We start from the raw sequence: 24,629 nt of genomic DNA, 5'->3' as shown, positions 1-24,629 counted from the left end.
GGAGCCGCCTCTGGGGGCTGTGGATTCCCTGAAGCACCCCCACCTGCACCCCTCGGTCAGTCCCCAGCCTCACCACCCTGGTCCTGGCCGGCCTTGACAAGCACCCGGGTGGTCCAGCTGCATTGTGCAGCCAGGGATAGCCCCCACCTTGGAGAGTTCCCGGTGGGCCACAAAGGTGGCCAAGGCCTTGCACACGTTCCACTGCTTTTCGGAGCACAGGTCCTCAGAGGCCACCTGGATGCCCACCTGGAGAGGAAGAAAGGGTGGGAGGAGTGAGGAGGGGAGAAACAGAGCTCCCGACCTGAGGTTCCACAGCTCAACGAGACAGGAAGTCCCACCCCTGGCCAGACCTCATATTCTTCTATCACTTACTGAGTCTAGACAGCCAGAAACCTGGGATAGGTTCTGATTGTACCCCTGGATCCCTGGAAAGCCTTGGGCAAGTCACTTCCCTTCTCTGGTCCTTGGCTTCCTCATCTATAAAATGGGAGTGAGCATGGGGACGCCTGGCTGGCTCAGCCGGTAGAGCATGTGACTCTTAATCTTGGGGTCATGAGTTCAAGCCCCACATTGGGCATGGAGCCTGCTTAAAATATGAATGAATGAATGAGGGAGTGAATGAATGCAATGGGAGTGAGCATACCTACCCTGACAGGGTTACAGAGGGAATGAAAATGAGACTGAACCTAGCAAAGGACTTAAAGTAGGTAAAACGTTGGCTACATTGAAAAGACAGACATCTGGGAGGTACCCAGGGCATACCCAGAGGCAGTCAGGACTCTGCTGCCCCAGCCTCAGTGGCCCAGCTGGGGGACATGGCCTGAGCCTGGCGTCCACAGGTGGGAAATACAGTCGCTCCCCCAAAGCTCACAGAGCCCTGTGCATCACTTAAGAACCCTGCAGCATAGGACTCATGTTCCCATTTCACAGATGGGGAAACAGAGGCTATGGGAGGTAAGCTAACGGACTGCAGTTCAGGCTCTCCCTACTCCAGTCCTGCTGCCTCCAGGGTCAGGCATGGCAGCTGCCTTCCCTGCTTTCCCGTGACCACCTGGCTGCTGAAGAGAGTCTTAGGTTAAGGGTGAAGACCAAGGAGACTGGAAGTCAGTCGCACATTGGAATGTATGTGACCTGGTGACCTGGGACAAGCCTCTTCCCCTCCCTGGGCCTCAGTTTCACTTCTGTGCTAGGGGGTGTTGGACAGGAAGATCCTTAGGATCCCCCCCCAGCCCTGCCAGCTGTTTCAAAACTCTGCTGCCTCGACCAGGGCTCTGCGGGTGTGCGTGTGGCCAGGCTGGGGGCTGAGTAGGGAGAAGAGGTAGAAAACCTACCCACCCACCTACCCACCCCTAGGCAGCACCCACCCCACACACCTCCATGCTAGAGTTGAAGGCCCGGTTCACCTTGGCCTTGATATTCACCACTTGTCCGACACTGGGGAGAGAAGCGCAGGAGGTGAGCCTTCCACTGGGGATAGAGTGAGGGAAGAGGGGCCCCAGATACTTGCAGGGCCTCTGCTGAAGGCAACTGGCAGAGAAATGTCATGGCTTACGGAGCATGGTCACATCGGCAATGTCACCGAGTCCTCAAAGCAAGCTGGCAAGATAGTGTTAGTACCTTGTTGTACAGGTGGGAGAGTGGAGGCTGAGAGAGGGGGCGTGGTTTCACTCATCTCCCCCTTGTCCAGTGAATGCTCAAGCTTCTTTTTGCTTGTGGCTCCACAGTCCCCTCTTCAGGGAACCTGCCCCCACCCAAAGCCCGATATGGTTCATCCTCCCAACACTTCAACAGAGGGGGCCTCTGTCTCCCCCACAATCCTTAAGCTCCACTGGGGCAAGGATCGCATCTGCTTTGCTCACCGTTGACTGCAAGGCCTAGCACACCTCACAGGGTAGGTCCTCCACAGACAGTGGCCTACTGAATGAATGCATCCCACATCTGCCGAATGCCTACTACACGCAAGGGACTATAAACAAGGGGTGGGAAGGAAAACGGAAACATTTCAAGAATGCTTATGATGTCCCAAGCATTACCTCATTAGAGTCTCCAAATAAGCTTGACAAGCTTACATTAGAGTGGATTGAACACCCGAGAGGGTAAACCATTTGCCCAAGGTCACCCAGCTAAAAAGTGACGGAGTCAGGGTTCTAGACTGTTCTGTTGACTACACCGGCCCCACCTTTTCCAGGTGCAGTCTGTCCCTCTGGAATAATTCCCATGTCCAGATGAACAGTCCGACTCCCTAGAGGGGCCACCTCACCTGCTCTGTGTCTAACCGGAGGCACAGAGTGTGCCCAGCTGATAGCCTATGAGGAGGAGGCAGAGGCTGGAGTGACCTTGAGCAAGTCCTTTCACCTCTCTGTGCCTGGGCCACAAACATGGACAGCACAGGGCTAATTTCTTTCCCAAAGGCACAGCCTCTTCCCCAAGGCTAGGAAGGGTCCCTTCCAAGGGGACTGCCTGTCAAGGGGTGGCAGTGGACAAGAGCCACAAAGGCCTGGGCTCCAGCCAAGCTCTACCGTGACTGTCACACTACTGAGTCATGTGACCTGGGATGAGTCACTTTGCCTCTCTGAGCCTATCTCCTTGTCTGTAAAGTACAGAGAAGGCGTGACTACTGAGGGTCAGGCTAGAGGAGGTAAGACAGAGCCGGTGCCGGGAGCTCCGTGAATAACAGGAGCTCACGTGTGCCAAGGACTTGTCCATTTCTGTTCATGTTGTTAGCGGTCCTAACTGGTCCCCGTGGAAGGGACTATCGTTTTTTGGAGATGCGTGCTGACATATGGAGGGATGAGTGTCATGATGTCTGCAACTTACTTTCAAATAGTTCAGAAAAAAACAGAGAGAAGTCTGTGTATTTACTTATCCATATATAGATAACGCATATGTAGCAAAAAATGTTAATTCTTGAATCTCGCTGGTGGTGATCATTGCACTATGCAACTTTTCTATAACTTTGAAAGTTTTCATTATAAGAAATTGGGAAAAAAATTCCATGATCCCTGAAATAAAAATAACAGTCTATTTTCTGTGGTGCTAAAAAAAAGAGAGAGATTTGTGTCTCTTCTTCATCCCCCTCCTCCTCCTCCCCCTCCTATTCATCCTCCTCCTCTTTCCTCTCTTTCTCCTCCCCCTCCTCTTCATCCCCCAACTACCCCCCTCCTCCCCCCTCCTCCATTTCCAAAGCCAAGCAGACACCCATTTGGACTCCTGAGCTTTTCTTCCTTCCTGACTCTTCCATCCCACAGCTCAAGCCAAAACCGGCTCCTTCCCCAGGGTCACTCCTTCCCCAGGGCCACTGCCCAACTTCCTCGGGGGCCACCTTAAGCCTCCAGCCCCCCAACACTCCCTCCAGGTGATCTTCACATCACAGAGGCAGCTCCCACAAACAAGTCTGAGCCCCATTCAAGCCCTTCCCCAGGACCAATTTACTGTCAAGGGACAGAGGAGCATGTTAAATGACACCACAGTGATGCTAACAGCAAAACCCGGATGATGGAGAACTAAGAGGGCAGATGACCAGGAGAGAGGTGGTGAGGGGACAGGGTGCTGGGGGGAGGCGTAGCACCTATAGATAAAAAAAAAAAAAAGACTTGAGGGACACAGCAATCAGTTGCAACCTTATTTGTATCTAGGCTTGGACAACAAAGATAACCGTAAAGCAAAACAAAATGAAAACAGGGGCGCCTGGGTGGCTCAGTTGGTTAAGACTTCGACCCTTGATTTCAGCTCAGGTCATGATCTCATGGTTTGTGAGATCAAGCCCCACGTCAGGCTCTGCATGGACAGCGCGGAGCCTGCTTGGGATTCTCTGTCTCTGCCCCGGGCTCCCTTGCACTCGCTCGCTCTGTCTCTCTCTCTCTCTCAAAATAAATAAAACTTTAAAAAATAGAATAATAGGGGTGCCTGGGTGGCTCAGTTGGTTGAGCGTCTGACTTCAGCTCGGGTCATGATCTGGCAGTTCCTGAGTTCGGGCCCCGCGTCGGGCTCCATGCTGACAGCCGGAGCCTGGGAGCCTGCTTTGGATTCTGTGTCTCCCTCTCTCTCTGTCCCTTCCCTGCTCACACTCTATCTCTCAACAATAAATAAATGTTAAAAGAAAAAAAAATTTTAATAGAATACTAAATTTTTAAAATGGAAAAAAACAAAAGCAGTTCCTACCACTTAGAGATACATTTTGAAATATTTTTAAATGGCAAAAACAAAAACAAACAAACAAACAAAACAACTTCTCCAGTTTTCCTCAGGTGCAGCCAGGCCTCTCCTGACAACCAACCATGCTCCTGACCCCATCCCCAGCTTGCCTTCCTTCCCAGCATCCTCTCTGGCTTGCCCTTCCACCCACATCCTCCTCGGCCCAGACTCACCTTCACTCTCTGAGTCCTGTGGCGGGTCCACCCACCATGCATGCCCACTCCCCACCCCCAGCCCTCTCCTCCCTAGCTCCTCTGGGTTCCAGAACCTGCATTGGCAGCAGAGACCTAGGACTGACCCAGACACAGAGCTCCCCTTGCCTTCTAAGTGTCCCTACATACAGTATTGATGGTACTGAGCCAGTTCAAACACCTCCTCCAGGAAGCCCCCTTTGACTACCCCCTATGCCATTACACTCGCCCCCAGACATACAGAAAATGCATCCCATTGGTTAAGAATAAGAGTTCCGGGGTTCCTGGGTCCTCCACTAGCTACCCGGCCTTAAGCAAGTTATTTTGCCTCTCTGTGCCTCAGTTTCCTAACCTGTAAAATGAGGATACTCATAGCCAGAACCTCACAACATTGTTCTGAGGATTAAATAGGTTAATGGATTAAAAAAGCATTACAAATAAAGCATCAATATTAGTTCATTCATAGTGACAAAGGTACAACACCAATTAAAATGTTAATAACAGGGGAACTGGCTGTAGGGTATATAGGAACTTTCTGTATGATCTTCTGAGCTACAACTTTTTTTTGTAAATCAAAAACTACTCTAGGGGCACCTGGGTGGCTCAGTCAGTTGAACAACCAACTCTTGATTTCAGCTCAGGTCATGATCTCATGGTTCATGGGATCAAGCCCCGTGTCAGGGTCTGTGCTGATGGCATGGAGCCTGCTTGGGGTTCTCTCCCCACCTCCCTCTCACTCTCTGCTCCTCCCCCACTTGTGCACTCGCTCCCACTCTCTCTCAAAATAGATAAATTAGCACTTTTTTTAAAAACTACTCTAAAATAAAAGATATTTAGAGTATGACAAAGCACCCATGTGTCAGAGATCATGATTAGCATGGGACATACCCCTTGAATTCAAATTCTGTTTCTACACCTGCACAAATGGGAGCTCCTGGGGCACAGGGACCATGCTCCAGTTGACTTTGCATACCCGAAACCCAGCGTGGGCCTTGATCTGGAACAGGCGCAGGTAGTGACAAAGGACCGAATAAACGAAGACAGGAATTGGCCACATTTTCTCCTTAACTCAACGTGCTGGTACCCAGAAAGCCCTGACTCAATCCTTGGCATTTGATGTCCTAGACACTGATGGTGAGTTTAGGAGCAGGAGTGGAGGCCAAAACACCGTATGCAGCCCCTGCAAGGCTGGGCTGAGGGCTTTGCATCAGTGTAGACAGTTTATTGGGTTTTTTTAATTTTTTTTTTAAATAAATTTTATTTATTTTTGAGAGAGAGAAGCAAGTATGAACGGCGGAGGGGCAGAGAGAGAGAGACACACACAGAATCCAAAGCAGGCTCCAGGCTCTGAGCTGTTAGTACAGAGCCTGACGCGGGGCTCGAACCCACGAACCGCAAGATCATGACCTGAGCCAAAGCTGGACACTTAACTGACTGAGCCACCTAGGTGCCCCAGTATAAACATTTTAAAAAGCAACTAGAGGGGCGCCTGGGTGGCGCAGTCGGTTAAGCGTCCGACTTCAGCCAGGTCACGATCTCGCGGTCCGTGAGTTCGAGCCCCGCGTCGGGCTCTGGGCTGATGGCTCAGAGCCTGGACCCTGTTTCTGATTCTGTGTCTCCCTCTCTCTCTGCCCCTCCCCCGTTCATGCTCTGTCTCTCTCTGTCCCCAAAAAATAAATAAACGTTAAAAAAAAAAAAATTTAAAAAGCAACTAGAAAACAAAACAAAACAAACTGCAACATAGTGAACTCCTCATTCTTGGAGGCATGTAAGCGGAAGTTGAATGGCCCAAGTTTATAACTCAGGCTTTTCCAAGGGACCTTGCCTAGGAAACATTCTACAAGTGACCAAGGACCCATAGAGAATGTCCAAGTTCAAAAAGATATGCACCGTTTAAGACTAATGCCTTCCATTCTGCAGATCAGAAAACTGAGGCCCAGAGAAAGAGACTGACCACCCCAAAGTCACACAGCACCCCATGATGCCGCCTCAGCAACGTCCAACTCCAAACCTGGCCGCGGGAACCCACCCCGCAGCACCCAGCAGCAGCCCAGCTCCTAGCCCGTGCCTCTCCCAGAGCCCCTGCAGATGGGCCACTACCTGCTCTGCAAAGGCCCTCGGTCTGTCAAGTCAGGTTCCAGGGCTCTGCACGGCTCACAGGCTGACCAGGTGGGGAGAGGGAGGAGGAGCCCTGCGTTGGTGGTGGGCAGACCAGGGGGACCAAGGAGCAGGAGGGGCCACTTACCTGATGGTGTGCTCAAAATAGATATCGTCCATGGAGGCGGTGACGCAGGGGCAGCCAGCGTGCCTCTCGGCTGGCATCAGAAGAAAGCCGTGGGTTAGCATCATCCCCCTGTCACCAGGCCTCTGATCAAATGTCAGGCGGCCAGAGCTAAGGTTGTGCCTCCTTGCCCACACCCACCCTTCTCTAGTTTTCTTCACCTCGCTTACTGGGCCCTGACCCTGCTTATCTATCCAGGTTTTGTCCATCTGGGGTCTCTCCCTTCTGCCAGACTGCAAGTTTCTTGAGGGCAAGGATTTTTGCCTGTCTTGTTCACTGCGGTGCCTCAGCCTGGGAACAGTGCCTGGCTCAGGAGACACTCCATGAGCAGCTGTCGAATGAATGAAAGATCACACTGGGCTATTCTAGTTCTCGGCCCGCTCAGGTGCCGTACCCCGGTCCAGTCACCTTCACCCACCTCTGTTTCCCTGCCCAAGTCATTCTTACTGGCAGGACTGCATTCACTACCTCAGTCCCTCCGGAATCCCTCCCCTGTCCCCAGGGCTGAGTCACCGCTTCTGGTCTGTTCTCCCACAGACCCGATTCTGCCTCTTTCCCAGTGCTGGGGGGCAGGTAGATCACCTATCTGTGCCCCTACTGGACGGTGAGCTCCCTGCGGGTGGGAGAGTACTCAGAGCTCAGTTCAGCTCCACTCAACTCAGCAAGGTGGGCAGCGGTGGCCTTTGCTCAGGGCACTCTCGGGCCAGTCTCGGAGCAGCCACGTTTGAAGGTGCAGGGACAGAGCTGTGGAGGTCTGGGGGAGCGAGGGCGGGCCCCAGCTGAGCGTGGAGAAATTGGAGGGGGCATCTCAGGCGGCTGGAACAGTACGAGCAAAGGGCAGGATGAGGAAGGAGCACGGCGCTCGGGAGGGCCAGTGACCGCCTCTGATAATGGAGGCCTCCCCTCTGGGTGGTGGGGCCACCGGTGGGAGGACAGTTGCACCAAGCACGGGCTCACCGGACAGGCAGGCCGTGGTGTCGATCCACTTGAGCAGCTGCCCAACGCTCAGCTCGCCGCGCTGGTTGGTGTGGCAAGGCAGCACGAGCTGGCTCATCTGCACCTCGGTGGGGTTCCGGTACCCCTCGCCGCCCGCCATGGCACCGTCGTCTTTCTCTGCGTGCGAGGCTGACTTCCGGGACAGGCGGCTTGAGAACACGGAGGCGAAGCCCTGGGAAGAGGTGGGGACGGGAGGTCAGCTCACTGCAGGATCTCCCGGGTCCGCCCGACCGGAGACCCGACTGCCACAGGGAGAGCAGACGGCGCCCCGGGGACGCCTCCCACCAGACCCCAACTCCAAGAGTGGCCACCACTCTCAGACCCCAGGAGGCTCGCTGGATGCCACTTCCATCCAGTTTCCTCTTGGCCAGCTCCCCATGTTCACAGGACCTCGGACCTCAGGGAGGGGGAGGGGAATTCAGTCCTTCTCCCTCCAGCTCATGGGCCAGTTGGTTCAAGGCCTGCTTCAGATTGACCTTCATTCTTGCAAGACTCCCCCTCTCTCTGCAGGGAGGCCTGGTGAGCCCTCTAGTAGTCAAGCCTGGGGATCTGTTGTCAATAAAGTAGTCCAAGAAGCAGCCGCTGTTTTGCCCCCAAAGGGCCCTTCCTCGGGCTCCTTCCTTCTGCAGACGACACCAAAGGCAGCACCCCCGTTGGGTGTCCCCCTGTCCCGAGCACTTGGCTTTATGACTAGGAGCGCTCACGCAGTCCCTGAGCAGCTGTCTGAACCAGGCCAGGGCCGCAGCAGCTTCCAGCTGGAGAAGCAGCCGAGAAAATCCTCAAACTCCTGAACTGAGGTGAAATTTCTGCCCAGGGCCCGGCTTGCCTCATTCCCTGGGCGGAGGGGGTAGACGAGCACCCGGCAGCGGCCTGGATGGGGTGGGCTGGGGAAGGGGGGGGGCCTCCCGTCTCTCTGGCCCGCTGTCCCTAAGAGGCCGTGAATGGGAGCTGGGGACACCTGCATGTGTGAGAAAAGTGACACAAGGTCCGATTCTCACGGCAATGATAACAGCCGCTGCCAATACTGATCTAGCACTTACTAAGCAGCAAATACTCTCTTCTGAGCACTTTGCATGTCCTGATTCCATTTTATTCACGCAAAAAATAAAAAAAAAAAAGCCTGAGGTAGGTTCACTGGTGCCCTCGCTTTACAGGTGATGAAATGGAGGTCCCAGTACGTGGCAAAGTCTGGCTGCGGCACAAGGTCTGGCTGCAAAGCCCGAGGTCCTACCCCCCACACTACACGGTCTGCTCCTGGGGCTGAGAAGAATCCAGGGCCCTGGGCCTGGACTCAGCAGCAACCAGTGCCATGACCCGATGCTGACCCTACCACAGACGCACACGGGGTCAAGGACGGCTCTCGTGCTGGAGTCCGTGCTCCTTGAGTAACCTCCCCCACGAGGCTCCCGTAGCTAATTCAATACGTTCAAAGCACGCCAGGGTGACTCGTTCAAGGTCACGGACCCCCAAGGGGCAGAAGTGGGATTCAAACCAGGCCTGTCTGACCCAGAATAGCTTCTGGGTTCCCAGAGAGGCATCTTGTTCCCGAGAGCCCCTGGGTATGACCAACAGTGCCAGACTCCGAGGAGAGAGAGGAGGGCAGCCCCAGCCCCAGCAGCCTGGGAAGAGGCCTGCAGGGTGCCAGGCTGCCAGGCTTGCAGGCTCCTGTCGGCGTCTGGCAGGCCACTGTGGTCCGAGCAGCAGGACCCGTCACCATGGTAACCACTGCCAAGGCATTTCCGGCCTGTTGTGCGGGGGGGGGGGGGGGGGGGGGGGGGGGGGGGGCGGCGGCGGTATGATGTGGCTGCCTTTCTGGGTGTGGGAGATGCGGAGGGAGGAGGCAGACAGATTCCATTTACCCACGCTCTTCCCAAACCCATGCCACAACCAGGGGTTCTGGGCAGAACATTCCAGAAAGAAGTGAAAGAGCAAGTTAGGGAAATGGGGGAGGCAAGATGCAGAGGGTGAGTGGTCAGAAGAAAGGGAGCAGACCATCGGGGGTTTCTGGGCAGTTCCAGGCATACACACGGGGAAGCCCTACACACTATGCCTCTGCTTTACAAACCTGTTTTCACATCTGCCACCTCACTGGATCCTCCCAAGGAAGGCAGAGGGTGAGGACTGCTGACCCCATTTTACAAAAGACGAAAGTGAGGACGGAAAAAGCCCTAGACCAGCGGTCCGGACACCTGAGTTCCAGTCCTCCCTCTGCTTCTCACCTGCTCGGTCTCCACTCCCACCAGCCTCCTATTTCCTATTCTATGAAAAAGAGTCCCTGCCCTCCCATTGAGCTGTACATGCCTGGAGGCAGGATCTTGGCCTTGTTCAATCATTCATTCATTCACCAAGCATTTCTCCTTTACCCTGGACCTAACATTGAGAGAACAAAGATAAATTGGTCCATTCCCTTTGAGAAGCTCCTGCTTAGTGCTTACGCTTAGCAGGTCCCGGCACACAGTAGGCCCTCACCAAAGGTTTGTGGAGGGACGATCAGAGGCAGACTTGAGTTCAAATCCTAGCCCTGTCCCTCTGGTGCTATGTGATTCCAGATTAAGTCCCCTCCCCTTCTGAACCTCATCTGTGACTCGCTGGGCAGGCAGAGGCAGGGGAAGATTGCCAATCCCTAAGGTACCCCCAGTTCTGGTTTCAGGATTCCGGACTCTAACCCCGCAGGGTTCTAGCATGTCCAGCTGACATTTCCATTGAAATGGAAGCTGAGAAGTCCTGTCACCCTGTCAGACAGGAAACAGCGTGATCTTCTGAGCAGGGCTGAGCTCCCAGGCAAACTGAGGGCCAAGACCTGCTGTGGCTGTCCCCCTGTCTCTTCAAAGAGAGGGGCCCAGAGCCCCTGGGCTGGAGCACGAGTAGAAGGGACAGAGTAGCACTGGTGGGCCCAGGCACAGCCTCTCAGACTCCAACTCCTTCTCTGGCTCTAAGGCAGTCTGCCCACACCATGGCAGGCCAGGCTGGCCCTCCTCCTATCCCAAGGTGGGCAGGCAGCCAGCCTGGGTGACAGGGGCGTGTGCAGCCCAGACAAGCTCTGGCCAATGGGGCCCCAGAGCCAGGCCACTCCTCCCAGGGCCAGTCACAGGAGAGCAGAGGCCCTGGATGGAGTCAGGGACTGCAGCAGCCAGGCAGGCTGAGCCAAGACAGCTGACAAGGAGGGCAGAGCCTGCTACGAAGGTGGAGAGGGCACCCGGGGGTCAGAGATGTACCCTCTCAGATGGCAGATGTGCCTGCGGCTGGCCCAGACCACAGCAGACCTGGCCAGATTTGGTCATCCCAGACTAGGTCTCAGCTGGCTACACCATGGGCTCTGTGTCCCTCCTCCCGGGCCACAGGAGGCATCCCGTGTCACAGACCTGCTGCGTCAGAGCAGGAGAGGCCACTTTGCCCAATCCCTTCGCAGCTGAGGAGACTGACACACACAGAGGGACAGGCTGGTCCAGGGTCATAGAGCTGAGGAGCCAGGATGAGCCCCCCTGGGCCAGGGCTCCTTCTAGACGATTTGACAACAACCCCACACAAACAGACGACCTCGATGTCCTCTCTCTCCTAAGTACCAAGTCCCAGTGACCTGCCTTCCCTAAACTCTCAGGCTCCCCCTCTGCCCTGACAGCTCAGGCCCTGGCTAGGCACTGCCCGCTCACTAGACTGTCTCCGCAGCCTGTCCCCAGGCCTCCAGTCTCTCCACCTTCTTCTAGCTTCCACAAGCACCAGAAGGATCTTCCCAAACAGCAAATCCACCAACACGACAACCATAATTTTCTGTACCCTGTCTTGCAGGCCCACTAGGTCTGGCCTTTACAGCCCCACCCACCCATGCACCCACCCCCATCCCCCACATACTGTGGGACTTCATTCTGTCCCTTAGGACCACACAGACCTCTCTGAAGAGCAAGCCAGACCAGACACCTCCCCTGCTCAAGACTCCTCAATGGCTACCTACTGCTCTCAGGATAAAGCTCCTGCCAGGGCCCCAGCAGCTGCTCTCCCAAGGTCTAGACCACATGCCATTCCTCAGAGCACCACTCTTACCCAGTTCCTTTCCCCACCATGTGGGTGCTGCTTCTGCCTAGGATCCCTTTATCTGCCCTGTGTGCCAGGTAAGCTCTTCCTCCTCCCTCTTCAAGCCCCCACCACCTCTTCCCCAAAGAAAGTTGGGGCCTCCCTGGCCCCACAGCCTCGTCTGTCTCCATCACAGCCCCAACCAAACTGCGTAGTCACTGTTTTGACAGCCACCCCCCTCACCAGACAGGCATTCCCTTGGGACAGGGACAGACTCAGTCCTACCACAGAGCAGGTGCCGAATAAAACCTACAGAAGAGGAAAAGGAAGGAAAATGCTGGTGACAGAGCGGTCCCAGAGCTGAGATGTGAAGACAGGATGGTTTAAGGGGCAGAAAGGACACGAAGGGGGGACAGAACAACAGTGGCTCAGGGGATGGGACCAGGAGGGCAAAAAGAAGCAGGTAGGAAAGTACTAGGTACCTGTGTGGGTGGAGTCAGAGGGAGAGGGGCCAAGGAGTCTCTGGAAACCGGGGAAAAACTCCCAGAGAAGGTTGTGACTTACAGTGATGAGCCAGGAAACAAGACCAGTGAGGGAGATCTTAGTGCCTTCAGGAACCATCTGGAACAGGCCTAGAGCAGAGGAGACCCACCTATCCTGGCAGGGAAAAGCAGGCTTGTGTGACCTCTCAACCGACCCACCATGACACGAGACTGTACACAGGCCACCGGGGTCCGTCTGGCCTGAGTTCAAGTCTGATTCCACAACTAACTCACGTGACCTTGGGCAAGCTGCCCAACCTCTGTGGGTCTCAGTTTCCTGGGCTGGAAGAATGGGATTATAACATGCACTTCATTGGTACGTATGTCATTGTGGGGATGAAATGAAATGAGATTAAGTGTTTAAGGCTCGTAGGTACCACACCCCCACCCCCACCCCCGCCCCCGTTATGACCAACATTTATTGAGCACTTACTATTAGCATTATAAAGCTGAGTTGGGGCTTTCCACAGAAACATAGCTGGGAGAGATCCCAAACATAGTTCACACTGACTGTTTACCTAGTACTCTCTCGTCTGAGTTCACCAGAACATCAGGGCAACCCTGTGAGGGGTTGTTAGCCCCTTTGAGAGGTTTGGTGAGAATTCAAAAAGCCAGTGACAGCGGAACAGACATTCAGGCCTGTGTAAGAGACTGCAAAGCCCATGTTCCTCCCTCTCCACTTCCTGAGGGGGGTGGGGACCAGAAGGCAGGCCCCAGGGGGGCAGGGAGAAGCAGCCTTTGGCCCACCCTAGGAGCCACCGGCCAGGCCTCATGAAAGGCCTGATTGTCTGAGCCAGGCCACTCCGAGCAGTGTGAGGAAGCCATCCAAACTAGACGCCCTGTCTGCACAAAGCGGGAATCCAGCCTCTCAGAGAAACAGGGTGGCCTCCTGGAGGTTTACCACTAGCAAAGCGGCAACATTTGTCAACATCCTAAATTCCGCCTCGGGCCTATTCCCCCATCTTCCTCCCAAAAAAGGCTCTGAGGCAGCCTGCACATGCACAGCACACAGACCCCACAGGCACCCAGAGCTGAAATGCAAACAAAGCTACGGAACCAAATAAGGGAAGAGAGGATTATGTTAGGAATCCACTTGCACAAAGATGCCGCCAGAGAGAATTGCATTTCACCTTGAGATTCCCAGCAGACATAAAAAAGGCGAAAAGGGGTAGCTGTGGGTACCAAACTCATAGAGTTAAAAGCAGAGAGCTCCCATCCACGAAACCAGCTTCAGGGCCGGGAGGAGGACACCAGGGGGCTGTCCCATCGGCTTCTGATCGTCATGTAACGTGAGATCATATCTTCATTCTATAGGATAAAACAATGGTCCCCAGTGCCCTCTACAAACATCCTCATTCTGCCTCTGGCCACAGGCTGTGTTGGCACTTGACATTTTTTCACGATTATGGGGTGGGAAAGGTAGAACATGAGACCAACATTTTGTGTTAAGCGTCTCCTACACCAGCCCCTTGCTTAACATTTACTGAACACCTGCTGTGCATCATGTTCTATGCTGAGAGATTTCATATGTGTTATCTCAGTAATTTTTACATCTGCCCCGTGAGGCCTTGTTGTTCTACCCATTTTACTGATGAGCAAACTCAGATACCTTGTTTCTGAGCCAGCCGAAGTCCACTTACATCTCTACAGAATTTCTACAGATTTTTCAAGGGCCTTGGAGACGGGGAAGATGGAAGAGATTCTTCCAGTCTGACACTCAGCGAGAGGAAGCAAATGACTCCAAACATGCAACCAGTCAGTGACCAAAAAGAGTAGAGGCCAGGACCCTGAGTCTCCGCCCAGAGCCCAGAGTCTGGCACAGGCTGATCAGGCACTGGGCTTCCCCCTTCTTCTGACAGCCAGCTCTTACGCTCTCCCAGTATGAAAGAGGGGGATGGGAGGGCCACCAACCTTCTAATCCTGCCCTACACCCCCACTCTGATGAGGAAGGGAGGTGGGGTATGGGGTACAATTGAAACTCTGAGCTAAGGACAAGCTTTCCTCAGGGTAGCCCCATCCTTCCAGAAGTAGAGCTTCATGGGACATGGGACAAAACTGAACATCAATGAAACTTTTATCAGTTCCTCATCCCCAGAAGACCTTGGACAATTATTTTACCTCTCCACGTGTCAGTTTCCTCATCTGCCTAATGGGGATAATAAAAGAACCTGAAGTTACAGTGAGGATTATAAAAGACAGTGAGCCCACTAGAATGGCTATAACCAAAATCATGGACAGTAACAAGTGTTGGCAAGGATGTGGAGAAAACAGAACCCCTGCCCATTACTGGGGGGAATATAAAATGTTTGACCCACCATAGAAAACGGTTTGGCAGGTCCTCAAAAAGCTGAGCATAGAAACACCATATAACTTTGCCATTCCATTCCTAGGTATATACCCAACGGCACTGAAAACAAGGCCTCAAACAAATACACATACACACATGTTCATAGCAGCACTATTCATAACAGCCAAGAGGTGGAAAGCATCCAAATGTCTGTCAATGGATAAATGGATAGACAAATTGTGGTATATCCATATAACACAGCATTAGTCAGCTGTGATCGATACATAAGGAATGATCGATACATAAAACGTGGATGAATTTCAAAGCATCATGCTAAGTGAAACAAGCCAGATGCAAAAGGTCACACAGTGAATGGTTCCATTTATATGAACTCCCCAGTACAGATAAGCCCATGGAGACAGAAAGCAGATTGGTGGTCACCAGGGTCCTCCTGTCCCCAGGAGGAAAGGAGAGACACTTCTTAAAAGTTAAGGGGCTTCACTTTGAAGTGATGGAAAGGTTGGAACCAGATAGAGGTAGTGGGTGTACTAAGTTCCACTGCACTGTACTTGAAAATGGTTAATTACGTTATGTGTATTTCACCTTGATAAATTAATATTATTTTTTAACTCTTAAGAGTAACCATTTTAGACAAATAATAGGGAAGTCTGCTAATTTAACTTAAATTAAATATAAAATGTCAAATGCATTTTTTTAAAAAAGATACTGGAAGCAAGAGTGTTTAGCATGGTAAAAATGTTAGGTTTCATGATTAGCTGTCTAGGTCTCAGTTTGCTCATCTGTCAAGTGGGACATTTAACTAGACAGTCTCCAAGACTCTTTTTAACCATGAAGGGTTTGGCATACAGGAAGAACTCCTTACCAAGGCCCATGAGGCCTCGCAGAGGGGCTTGTCACACCTCCCACCACAGGGCCTTTGCTTATGCCGGTCCCTCTCTCTAGAGTGCTCTTCACCTCTGCAAAACCTATTCACCCCTCGTGTCCATCACCTCTTCCCCAGTCTCATGATCCTGGCACCACGTACCTCCCCTCTCTAATACTCTCCACTCCAACAACATTCAGTGCACCGTGGGAGTATTTGGGTGACCTAGACCAGAAGACACAACAGGCAGGAGCCCTGTCTTTCTCCTCCTGGTGTCCACAGGGCCCAGCACAGCACCTGGCTCACTGTGGACCAAGTGAATGAGTTTGTTCAGTGGGTCCCCAACCGCCACTAGTGTCACCCCATGTAGACACTCACCCCAGGGAGAATGCCGGCCATGAGGTCAGGTGAGGTTCCCCACTAGAGACCCCACTCCCACTCCTGCACCCTCACCCCATTCTAGAACAGAGAGCCTAAACACCACCTGCCTCCCTCCACCCCCAAGGGTAAAAATAACCTTGTCTGAAATCTGACACCTACCCTCAGCCAGGTCATCTTGAAAACTCCCCCTGTCCCACTGAGAAGCCTGCCAGGGGCCAGACGGGGTGAGGAGGGCATTTTCTGAATGCTTTCCCATTCATACCTCATATTTGAGGCATTGTCCCTGGGAAGGTACACAGGGGACCCGAGCCTGGAGAAGTCCCAAGTCCTGTCCAAGGTCCCCCAGCTCTGAAGCACAGAGTGCTGGCCTCTAGCCTCCATCTGTACCACAGCCCCTTCGTCCACTGTGAGGGTGAGAAGGGCTTTGGAGATGGATTACAAACTGCTTGCTTGTGTGGACGGGGAAACAGGCATGGGCGGCTCTCTGTCCAAAGGCCTTCAGAGTCAGGCAGACCTTGGGTAAGTTATTGAGAAATTGTTTCCTCCTTGGGGGGAAGAAAAAAACCAAATACCCCCACCCCATCTGCATCCAAGAGTAGCGTGAGAATTAAGGGAGGTCCCCAAACCAAAGGCATCCGGCTAACCGTGAAGTGCTGTGCACATGTGAGGGGGCAGTTGGCTGTCAGCGGCCTTGGTTTCTCACTTTGGGGAAATGGAACCATGGGGAGCGGAGACAGCGTGGGACAGTGGGTTCCGGAGGTGGGCAGAATACACGTGAATCCCAGACCTGCCCTCAGAAGCGCAGGGGCCCCAGGCAACTTGCTTCCCCTCCTCCCGGTTCAAGGGCAAGGCACCCCCATGCACCCCTCCCTCTCTGTAAAGGAGTATTTTGCAGCCTGTCCTGAGGTGGAAAGGAGGGAGCAGATGGCAGGTGCTTGGTAAATGGTGGTGGTTCGCTTCTTGTGAGTCGGAGGGGGGCCTGCCGGAGTGGGCCCCGTCCTCCCGGAGCCAAGGTCTAGATGGCAAGTCGCACAGAACAGGGGATACACTGAGGGAGCTTGTGTGGAAGCTGGAGGACGAGGCACTGGCTGCGTGTGGCCCCCCTGCAAGGACCCTCACGCCCACCCCTCTGTACTGTCTGGGCCCTGCCCTGGCAGTGTGCCCCCCGACGAAGGACCCATGGCCTGGGAGCACAGTTTTTCATTTCTCTGGCCCCACCTTCCTCATTTATAAAATCGCAGAGGAGACTGAGAGCAGTCACCCTCCCACCGTCTTTTTTTAAAATTTCTTTCAATGTTTATTTATTTTTGAGACAGAGAGACAGAGCACAAGCAGGGAGGGGCAGAGAGAGAGGGAGACACAGAATCCAAAGCAGACTCCAGGCTCTGAGCTGTCAGCACGGAGCCCGACGCGGGGCTCGAACCCACAAACCAGGAGATCACGACCTGAGCCGAAGACCGACGCTCAACTGACTGAGCCACCCAGGAGCCCCTCCCACCTTCTTTAAATATTTACCATATGCCAGGTACTGTGCTGTATGCACCATCTCATTTCATCTTCACACACAGCTCTAGCTCTGTTATCCACTGTTGCTCTCTCCATCTTGCAGATGGGAAAATAGAGGCTCGGTAAGGGCAGAGTTGGGGCTGGAACTCAAGTCTGTTTGACTCAAAGGCCGAGGCTGCTCGGCCACTCTAGTCTTACTGCTGCATCCCGCACGTTTGTGCCACAGTCGAGGGCCCTTTCAGGACGGACACACACACACACACACACACACACACACACACACGCTCTCCTCCCCTCACTGCAGGCAACAGCGATGATAATCACTACCCGTTCCCCCTTCCCTGTCTGGGGTCAAGGCACTTGTCCCACGGATGCTCAAGGCCCAGCAGCCTGTGAGGGAGGGAGGTGGCCGCCACCGGCGAGGAACCCGCAAGCTCTCAGAGCTGAACACTGTACTCTGAATCCTCAGATCTCAGGACACTTGGTGTCGGCTAGACTACCTCTCTCGGGTCCAAGAGTCTCAGCTACCGCATGTCTCGGCAGGGGTCCAGCATGAGCTTGCTCACTCCCAGAGACGGGGGGCTCGCTCCTTTCTGACATACACCCTTCCACTGAGGAGTGGGCCTGCCTGTCGGAGCTCTTCTGTGCCCCCCACACCACTCACTGCTGCTTCCCTGACGCTCCCCGCCTTGGGGCTGTTTGCTACCCCCTTCCGCCTACCTCCAGTAAACCCCGGAAAGAGGTAGGAGGGATCTGAACACAGGCAATCAGACCCCCAGCGCGATCGGCCCCCACTGTGTGGCCCTTCAGGGGAGACGAGTCTGATAGTAGCCAGCCAGAAACCCACATTCACGGGCAACACCCCCATGCTGGAGCCCGTGGCAGTGAGGTGGGCTCTGTGGGGACTATGAGAGAAAGCCCAGCCTCTCCCCTCATCACAGCCCTGCCTGTGCTCCCTGACAGAGAGCCAAGACTGCCACCAGACCTGCCTCTGGTCACCGTGGCAACAGGCACCCAAGATCCTGCGAGCGAGCCCTTTCACCTGACCCCAAGCCCCTCCAGGATGGCAAAGGGGAGAGGGAGAAAGAGCCAGAAGGGAGAAGTGGGGAGAAGAGAGATTACAGAGAGAGAAGGAGGAAAAGGTGGTAAGAGAGAGAGAGAGAGAGAGAATAGGAAACTACGGGGTCACAGCACAGAGGCTGGGAGGGAAGAGAGCAGCAAGGAGAAGCAAGGAGACAGATAGAGGCACTCAGCAGAGGGAGAAGTAAAGAGGCAGGAAGGCGCCCCCTCCCAACTCCCCTGCTGCACACATTCCTCAGGCCTCAGCTGCTCTCAGCCCTGCTGGAGGTATTCTGGCCCCGGGCTGGGACTTCCCAGCCCAGGAAGCTGGCAGCCCAAGGCCCCTCTGAGGCCCCAGCTCCTTCTCCAGCCCCTGCGGGCCCCTCGTGCAAGGGATAGGGTCCTGTCCTCCCCAGCAGGTGGGGCCCCTTCTCCCACCCTCAGCAGGAGGCCCCCCCCCAGTGCTCCCCAGTTCTCCTGCCTGCCCCGGGCCCACCTTTCACACAGCACACCAATGTTTTCTTCCCTAAAGTGTTCACGAAACCATCCCTAAGCAGAGTGGCCTGAGTGAGAGGCTGACGTTATCTACGGACGCGTTCCTTACACCGGCAAGGCGTGAACCAGGCCTCAGAACAGGCCTAGCAAAGGAACACCAACCTCAAGGGGCTGCTTCTAAGGCCCCGAGTCGCCAGGCCGAAGGGGTAGAGACCCAGAGCTGGGCCTGGACTCTGGCAGAGGCTGCTGTGCTGAACAGGTGCACCAATGGTTCTCTCCAGGCACTCACCACACTCCAGAACCTTCCCTCAGCCCCAAGTTCTCCAGCTGCAAGATGGCCTTCTCATACCTGTCCCCACATGCCCTACACTGTCTCAGAGGAATTCGAGAAAGGTTTGTTGAGGAAACAATGAGCAGGACAGAGAGAAGGAAACAAACAGGAAGGCCAGGGGGCTAGCGGGAGGGCCGGAGCAAGGTCCAGTGGACAGAAGCTATGTTAGAACCCTGGCCCCTCCTCAGTCTCCCTAGATAACCTTAAGCCATTTACTTCGAGCCACAGGAATAGACACATTCTGTGCATTTTGCGTTTGCACAGACCCAGAACATTGTAAGTGCTCAATAAAAATGTGGAAATGTGTTAAATTAAACCTGGAGGTATCGCCAATGGAGTGTCACATTTGTCTGGTCCGTTCAACATTTGACCAAATGGCTGTAATGAAGACAAACCCAGTCACAGATGGCCACCTAAAAGGCTGTAACATATAAACATAAAACCAAGCGGATGAAATGAACGAGATTCGTGGTATCTGCCTGCATTTAAGTTTTTCTGTCGCTCTTTAAGTTATGTGGCTGCTGGGGTGGCTCTAGCTTGATGGCCATGTCCTCACGATTTCATCCGTCTACAACAGTGACAATTGCTGCTGAAGGCCTCTGCTGTGGTGACGGTGGAAGGTGGGGATGTGTTTAGGGCAGGGGATTCTGTGACAGGAAGGAGGCAGCCTCCAGCGGGGTGAGACCCAGCCCTGGGAGGGGGAGTCCAGGGGAGGGGTGGCATGGGAGGACAACCAGGCAGGAGAGGGAAAGCAAGGAGGCTGTATTACATGTGGCCTGGTGACGGGCTTCAGGCTACAAATCTGAGGGCTGGCCAGGTCAGAAGACAGGAGGGTCTCAGTAAAATACAAAACTAAGACCAGGGACACCCAGCTGGCTCAGCTGGTACAGCATGTGACTCTTGATCTTGGAGTCATGAGTTTGAGCCCCACATTGGGTATAGAGATTACTTAAAAAATAAAATCTAAACACACACACACACACACACACACACACACACACACACACACAAAGACCAAACAGGGATGCACAAGGTTAGAAAGAGGCCAATTCTGGCTGCGGATCAACATCAATCTTTTTTAAAACTCCCATTCATCCCTTCAAGATGCTGTGAATACAACATTAAACATGTTCTCTAACGGACAGACGATAAACAAGCAAAGGAACATGATCATTTTAGAGACTAAAAAGTACTAAAAGAAACAATGGATGAGATGAAGACAGAAAGGGGTGGACGAGGAGATCTAATTTGAGCTAGGTACTCAGGGAGGCTTCGTGGCCCAGATCCGAATGAATGACGAGCCGGAGCGATCATGCAAGGCTCTGGAGGCACAGAGTTCCAAGCAGGGGAACAGAGGGTGCAAAGATCCCAAGGAAGAACAGGGACAAGCTTGGTTGCCAGAGGAACAGCAGGGTGGCCAGTCTCAGCGAGGCCCAGTCCTCTGGCCATTCCTACCCCGGGACCAGATACCAGTGCTGCCATCTTGGATTCCCAAGGCCAGCCCATCCACCAGCTGAATACCACCAAGTAACCTCCACCAACACCCAGCCAAGCCCTGCCCAAATTCCTGACCCACAAAATCTCAAGATGCAATAAAACGGGTCTCATTTGAAGCCACTAGGTGTGGGGGTAGTTTGCCACACAGCCACAGTAAGTAGGACAGACATCATCCAAGGAGAGAGCAAGGACAGAGCTATTTAGAAGTCGGTGGGAGGGAGCAGCGTGCAGAGGGGACCACAGGGACCCTGGGTGAGCTGCAAAGACACCGGGAGAGAGTGGGTCTCCAGGGGGGTGCCTCTTGGTGCGGGGTGCTGAGCTGTCCCAGCAGGTGAGCAGAGAAGCTATAAGGGGGCAGAGGGAGGGCGAGGACAGGAGTCACGGACTAGGGACAGGATGAGAGGTAGAGAGGTGGAAGCAGGGACCACAGAAAACTCTTGCAGAGGTTTTTCTAGGACAGGGGAGCAAAGAAACCAGAAAGTAGTTGGAAGGGGAGGGACATGGGTAGAGGGGAGGGATCTTGTTTGGCTTAGAGGCTAGGAGGTACTGGGGTCTCATCTGGATGCTGATGATCCAGCCAGGAGGAGAGGGATTTCTCTGAGCCAATGAGCTGCTAACAGACAGGCTGTCCAAGAATTGCCCTCTCAGGAGCTTGAAGATCCCATTTTAGAAATCTATGGCTGCCATCTATTGTGTCCCTACTGTGTGCCAGGCCTAGTCCTTGTGGGTCCTTGAATCTCCACTCCGCTCTGAAGCAGGAGTCCTCATTCATAGTTGAGGAAAAGGAAACTCGGGGAATATGGAAAGATCCACCCAAGGACACATGGCCAGTAAAAGGCAGAGGGGAGAGGAACCTGGCTGGCTCTGTGGGTAGAACATGCAAGTCTCTATCTGCCCCTCCGTGCTCTCACTCTCTCTCTCTCTCTCTCTCACTCTCTCTCAAATAAGTAAACATTAAAAAAAATTTTTTTTAAGGCAGAGGTGAGGGGCACCTGGGTGGCTTGGTCGGTTGAGCATCCAATTCTTTTTTTTAAGTTTATTTATTTATTTTGAGAGAGAGAGAGAGAACAAGCAGGGGAAGGGCAGAGAGAGAGAGAGAGAGAGAGGGATAATCCCGAGTAGGCTCACGCTGCCAGCTCAGAGCCCAACTCAGGGCTCAAACTCATGAACCCTGAGATCACGACCTGAGCCGAAACCAAGAGTCAGATGCTTAACCGACCGAGCAACTCTTGATTTCAGCTCAGGTCATAATCCCAGGGTCATGAGATGGAGCCCTGAATCAGACTCTGTCTGCACTGAGTGTGGAGCCTGCTTAAGATTCTCTCTTTCTCTCTCTCTGCCCCTCGCTCCCACTGGCGGGCTGTCAATAAAATAAAAAAATAGGGGCACCTGGGTGGCTCAGCTGGTTGAGCATCTGACTCTTGGTTTCAGCCTAGGTCATGATCTCACTGTTTGTGGGTTCGAGCCCCACATTGGCATTGACAGTACAGAGCCTGCTTGGGATTCTCTCTTTCGCTCTCTGCCCCTCCCCGCTCGCTCTCTTTCTCTCTCTCAAAATAAATAAACAAACATTTAAGACACCAAACGTTAATATCTTAAATAAACGTAATTTCATTTCATTAAAATTTTTTTTTTAATTTTTTTTTCAACGTTTATTTATTTTTGGGACAGAGAGAGACAGAGCATGAACGGGGGAGGGGCAGAGAGAGAGGGAGACACAGAATCGGAAACAGGCTCCAGGCTCTGAGCCATCAGCCCAGAGCCCGACGCGGGGCTCGAACTCACGGACCGCGAGATCATGACCTGGCTGAAGTCGGACGCTTAACCGACTGCGCCACCCAGGCGCCCCTAAAAAAATTTTTAAAGGCAGAGGGGAGAGGGGTTTGGGTTCTTGTGACTCCAGAGCCCAGCAGGGGTGCCGCAGGGGGCATGGCCAGCCCTGGAGGCAGATTACGTCACACAGCCCGTGGGACTTCCGAGACAAAGCCTGGCACTTTGGAGATATTCCATGGTTTGCCTTTTGGGTGATATGAGAAAGAGCTGAAGGTGGGGTGGTCTCTGACCAGTCCGTCTCCCTGAGCTGTAGGGACCTCAGCACCCCAACCACCATCATCACCCTCACAGTGGCCCATCCAGAGGGCGTAGCGGGCTCAGAAGTCCCTCTCAGCCTCCTGTTTGCCTTGCTGAGAATCAGTTTGCACAATGAAACACACCTTCTCTTAGTCTTAAGCAAGATGGGTGGGGATCAGGTAAACTCAGAGTCCCAGGAGGCCCTGGGGTGCGGAGTGGGGGTGCTGGGAGCAATGCTGGGCTTGCCCCTTTCTTTGCCCCAAACTCACTTAGTCTTTGGGCCCCTTCCTCTCTCCAGCCCCCCTCCCCCACGTCCCCCACCGCCCCCAAAGCCTCAATCTTAAAACTCGGCTCCTCTGTGTCAAGGCCAGCATGGTGCTAACCTGCTTGGCACAAAGCAGCCTCAAGTGACCGGGACCACGACCACCCCACAGTCCCAAGTTACAGACGTGGAAATGAACGCTAAGAAAGAAGTAGCCGCTAGCCTCTAGCCCAGAACCAGCCAGAGTCTTGGGACTCCAGACCACTTATCTGTCCCCGCCCCCACCCACCCACATTTCACAGCGGGTAGTATCCCCAGAGAAGGACAGGAGCTGGGTCTCTCCATACCCTCCCTAAGGGACCAAACGGAAATGGGGACCCACCTGGTTCAGCTCAGCCCTGGAGAGTGCTGGAAGCCTGAGGCTGCTTTAGGAAGGCCTAAGGGCCGCTCCCTTCCTGACCTCTGACTACTTCCTGGGCTTGGGAATGGGCCACACCTGGCAGGGCCACACCCCGGGGGCAGATCGCAACCTGTTCTAGAGGTCACCAAAAGGAGTGGAGAGGCCCAGGGTTCAGCGTCACCACCGCTCCCCCCACCCCCACCCCGGGCAGCGTGCAGCCCATCCGGAGGGATGGGCCTCTCGGGGCCACAGCAGAGAAGCTGCTGCGGCCAGCGGCCGACCCGCTGGGCTTCTGAACAGCCAGACAGGACAAGGCATGCACGGCGCTTCCCAGTCTATGAAGTGGGTGCACCCAGGAGAAGATAAGAGACTCCTTGAACTCGGGGCCAGGTCCCATGGCTCCCTGGTGTCCCAGTGATGGACAAATACAAATTGTATATATTTAGATCCCACAACGTGATGCTGTGATACACGTACACACCGTGAAACTAACACGTCACCTCACAGTCACCCTTGCGGATAAGGACGCTTGAGATTTACTCTCTCAGCAGATTTCAAGTCTGTGATACATGGTTAACGGTAGTCCCCGTGCCGCTGCACGAGGTCTCCAGAACTTACTCTTCCTATAACTAAGTGTGGACCTTTTGACCAACATCTCCCCTTCTCCCCCACCCTCCCCAACGATAATTTTTTGAGTACCTGCCATGTTCTAGGCCTTTATATACATTATACAATGGCTTTGTAGCCATACCACCGTGTAACCCTCGCCAAAACTCTGTGAGGGACGATTATCCCTCTTGTATAAGAAAGGAAACCGAGACCCAGGCTGTCTGAAGGACTTGCCTAAGGGCACTCTGCCCTCGGTGCTGGAGCTGGGCTTTTGCTTTTTTTTACCACCAAAGCCACCTCTCCAGAAGAGATGCTTCATGCTTCATGTCTACTGACATTAATTAATTAATGTCTGATGTGCTGAGGGCAAATTATTATTACTGAAGGAGCCCCCAGGCAGGATATACGTATCACATGGGCAAGGGGGCCAGAGAGGGACTCCTCAAGGGCTCACTGCCAAATTCTCTCACCATTGCTAATGGAACAAGTTCTTTCCCACATCTCACGCACGGATGCCTCTGCCTGGACCGGGCTTCCTGACCTGAAAAGGCCCCCAAGGCCATGCTAACCCATCACTTCCCCCAGGGAGCCTGCCCTGGCCCCCTCGGCTGGTAAAGGGCCACCTCTGGGCTTCCCT

The 24,629-nt window shown here is 53.8% G+C and overlaps 1 protein-coding gene across 2 annotated transcripts in view; it reads right to left on the bottom strand.

Moving 5' to 3' along the window:
- The window catches only part of ACOT11 (acyl-CoA thioesterase 11), a 53,433-nt gene that overhangs the window by 17,130 nt on the left and 11,674 nt on the right, over positions 1–24,629 (bottom strand). For both annotated transcript variants that reach the window (XM_086717066.1, XM_086717065.1), the window contains exons 2-5: positions 7,624–7,834; positions 6,631–6,700; positions 1,374–1,434; positions 148–246 (exon numbers count right to left, since the gene is read on the bottom strand). In XM_086717066.1, coding sequence (XP_086573192.1) covers positions 148–246; positions 1,374–1,434; positions 6,631–6,700; positions 7,624–7,762 — 369 coding nt within the window. In that variant the 5' untranslated portion in view covers positions 7,763–7,834. The remainder of the gene's footprint in view (positions 1–147; positions 247–1,373; positions 1,435–6,630; positions 6,701–7,623; positions 7,835–24,629) is intronic.

This window comes from Puma concolor, chromosome C1 (assembly GCF_028749965.1).
Source record: "Puma concolor isolate L17-30 chromosome C1, mPumCon1.1.hap2, whole genome shotgun sequence".
Taxonomy (NCBI): Eukaryota; Metazoa; Chordata; class Mammalia; order Carnivora; family Felidae; genus Puma; species Puma concolor.
Note: the sequence above shows the minus strand (reverse complement) of the source record. Positions and strands in the feature narration are given on the sequence as shown.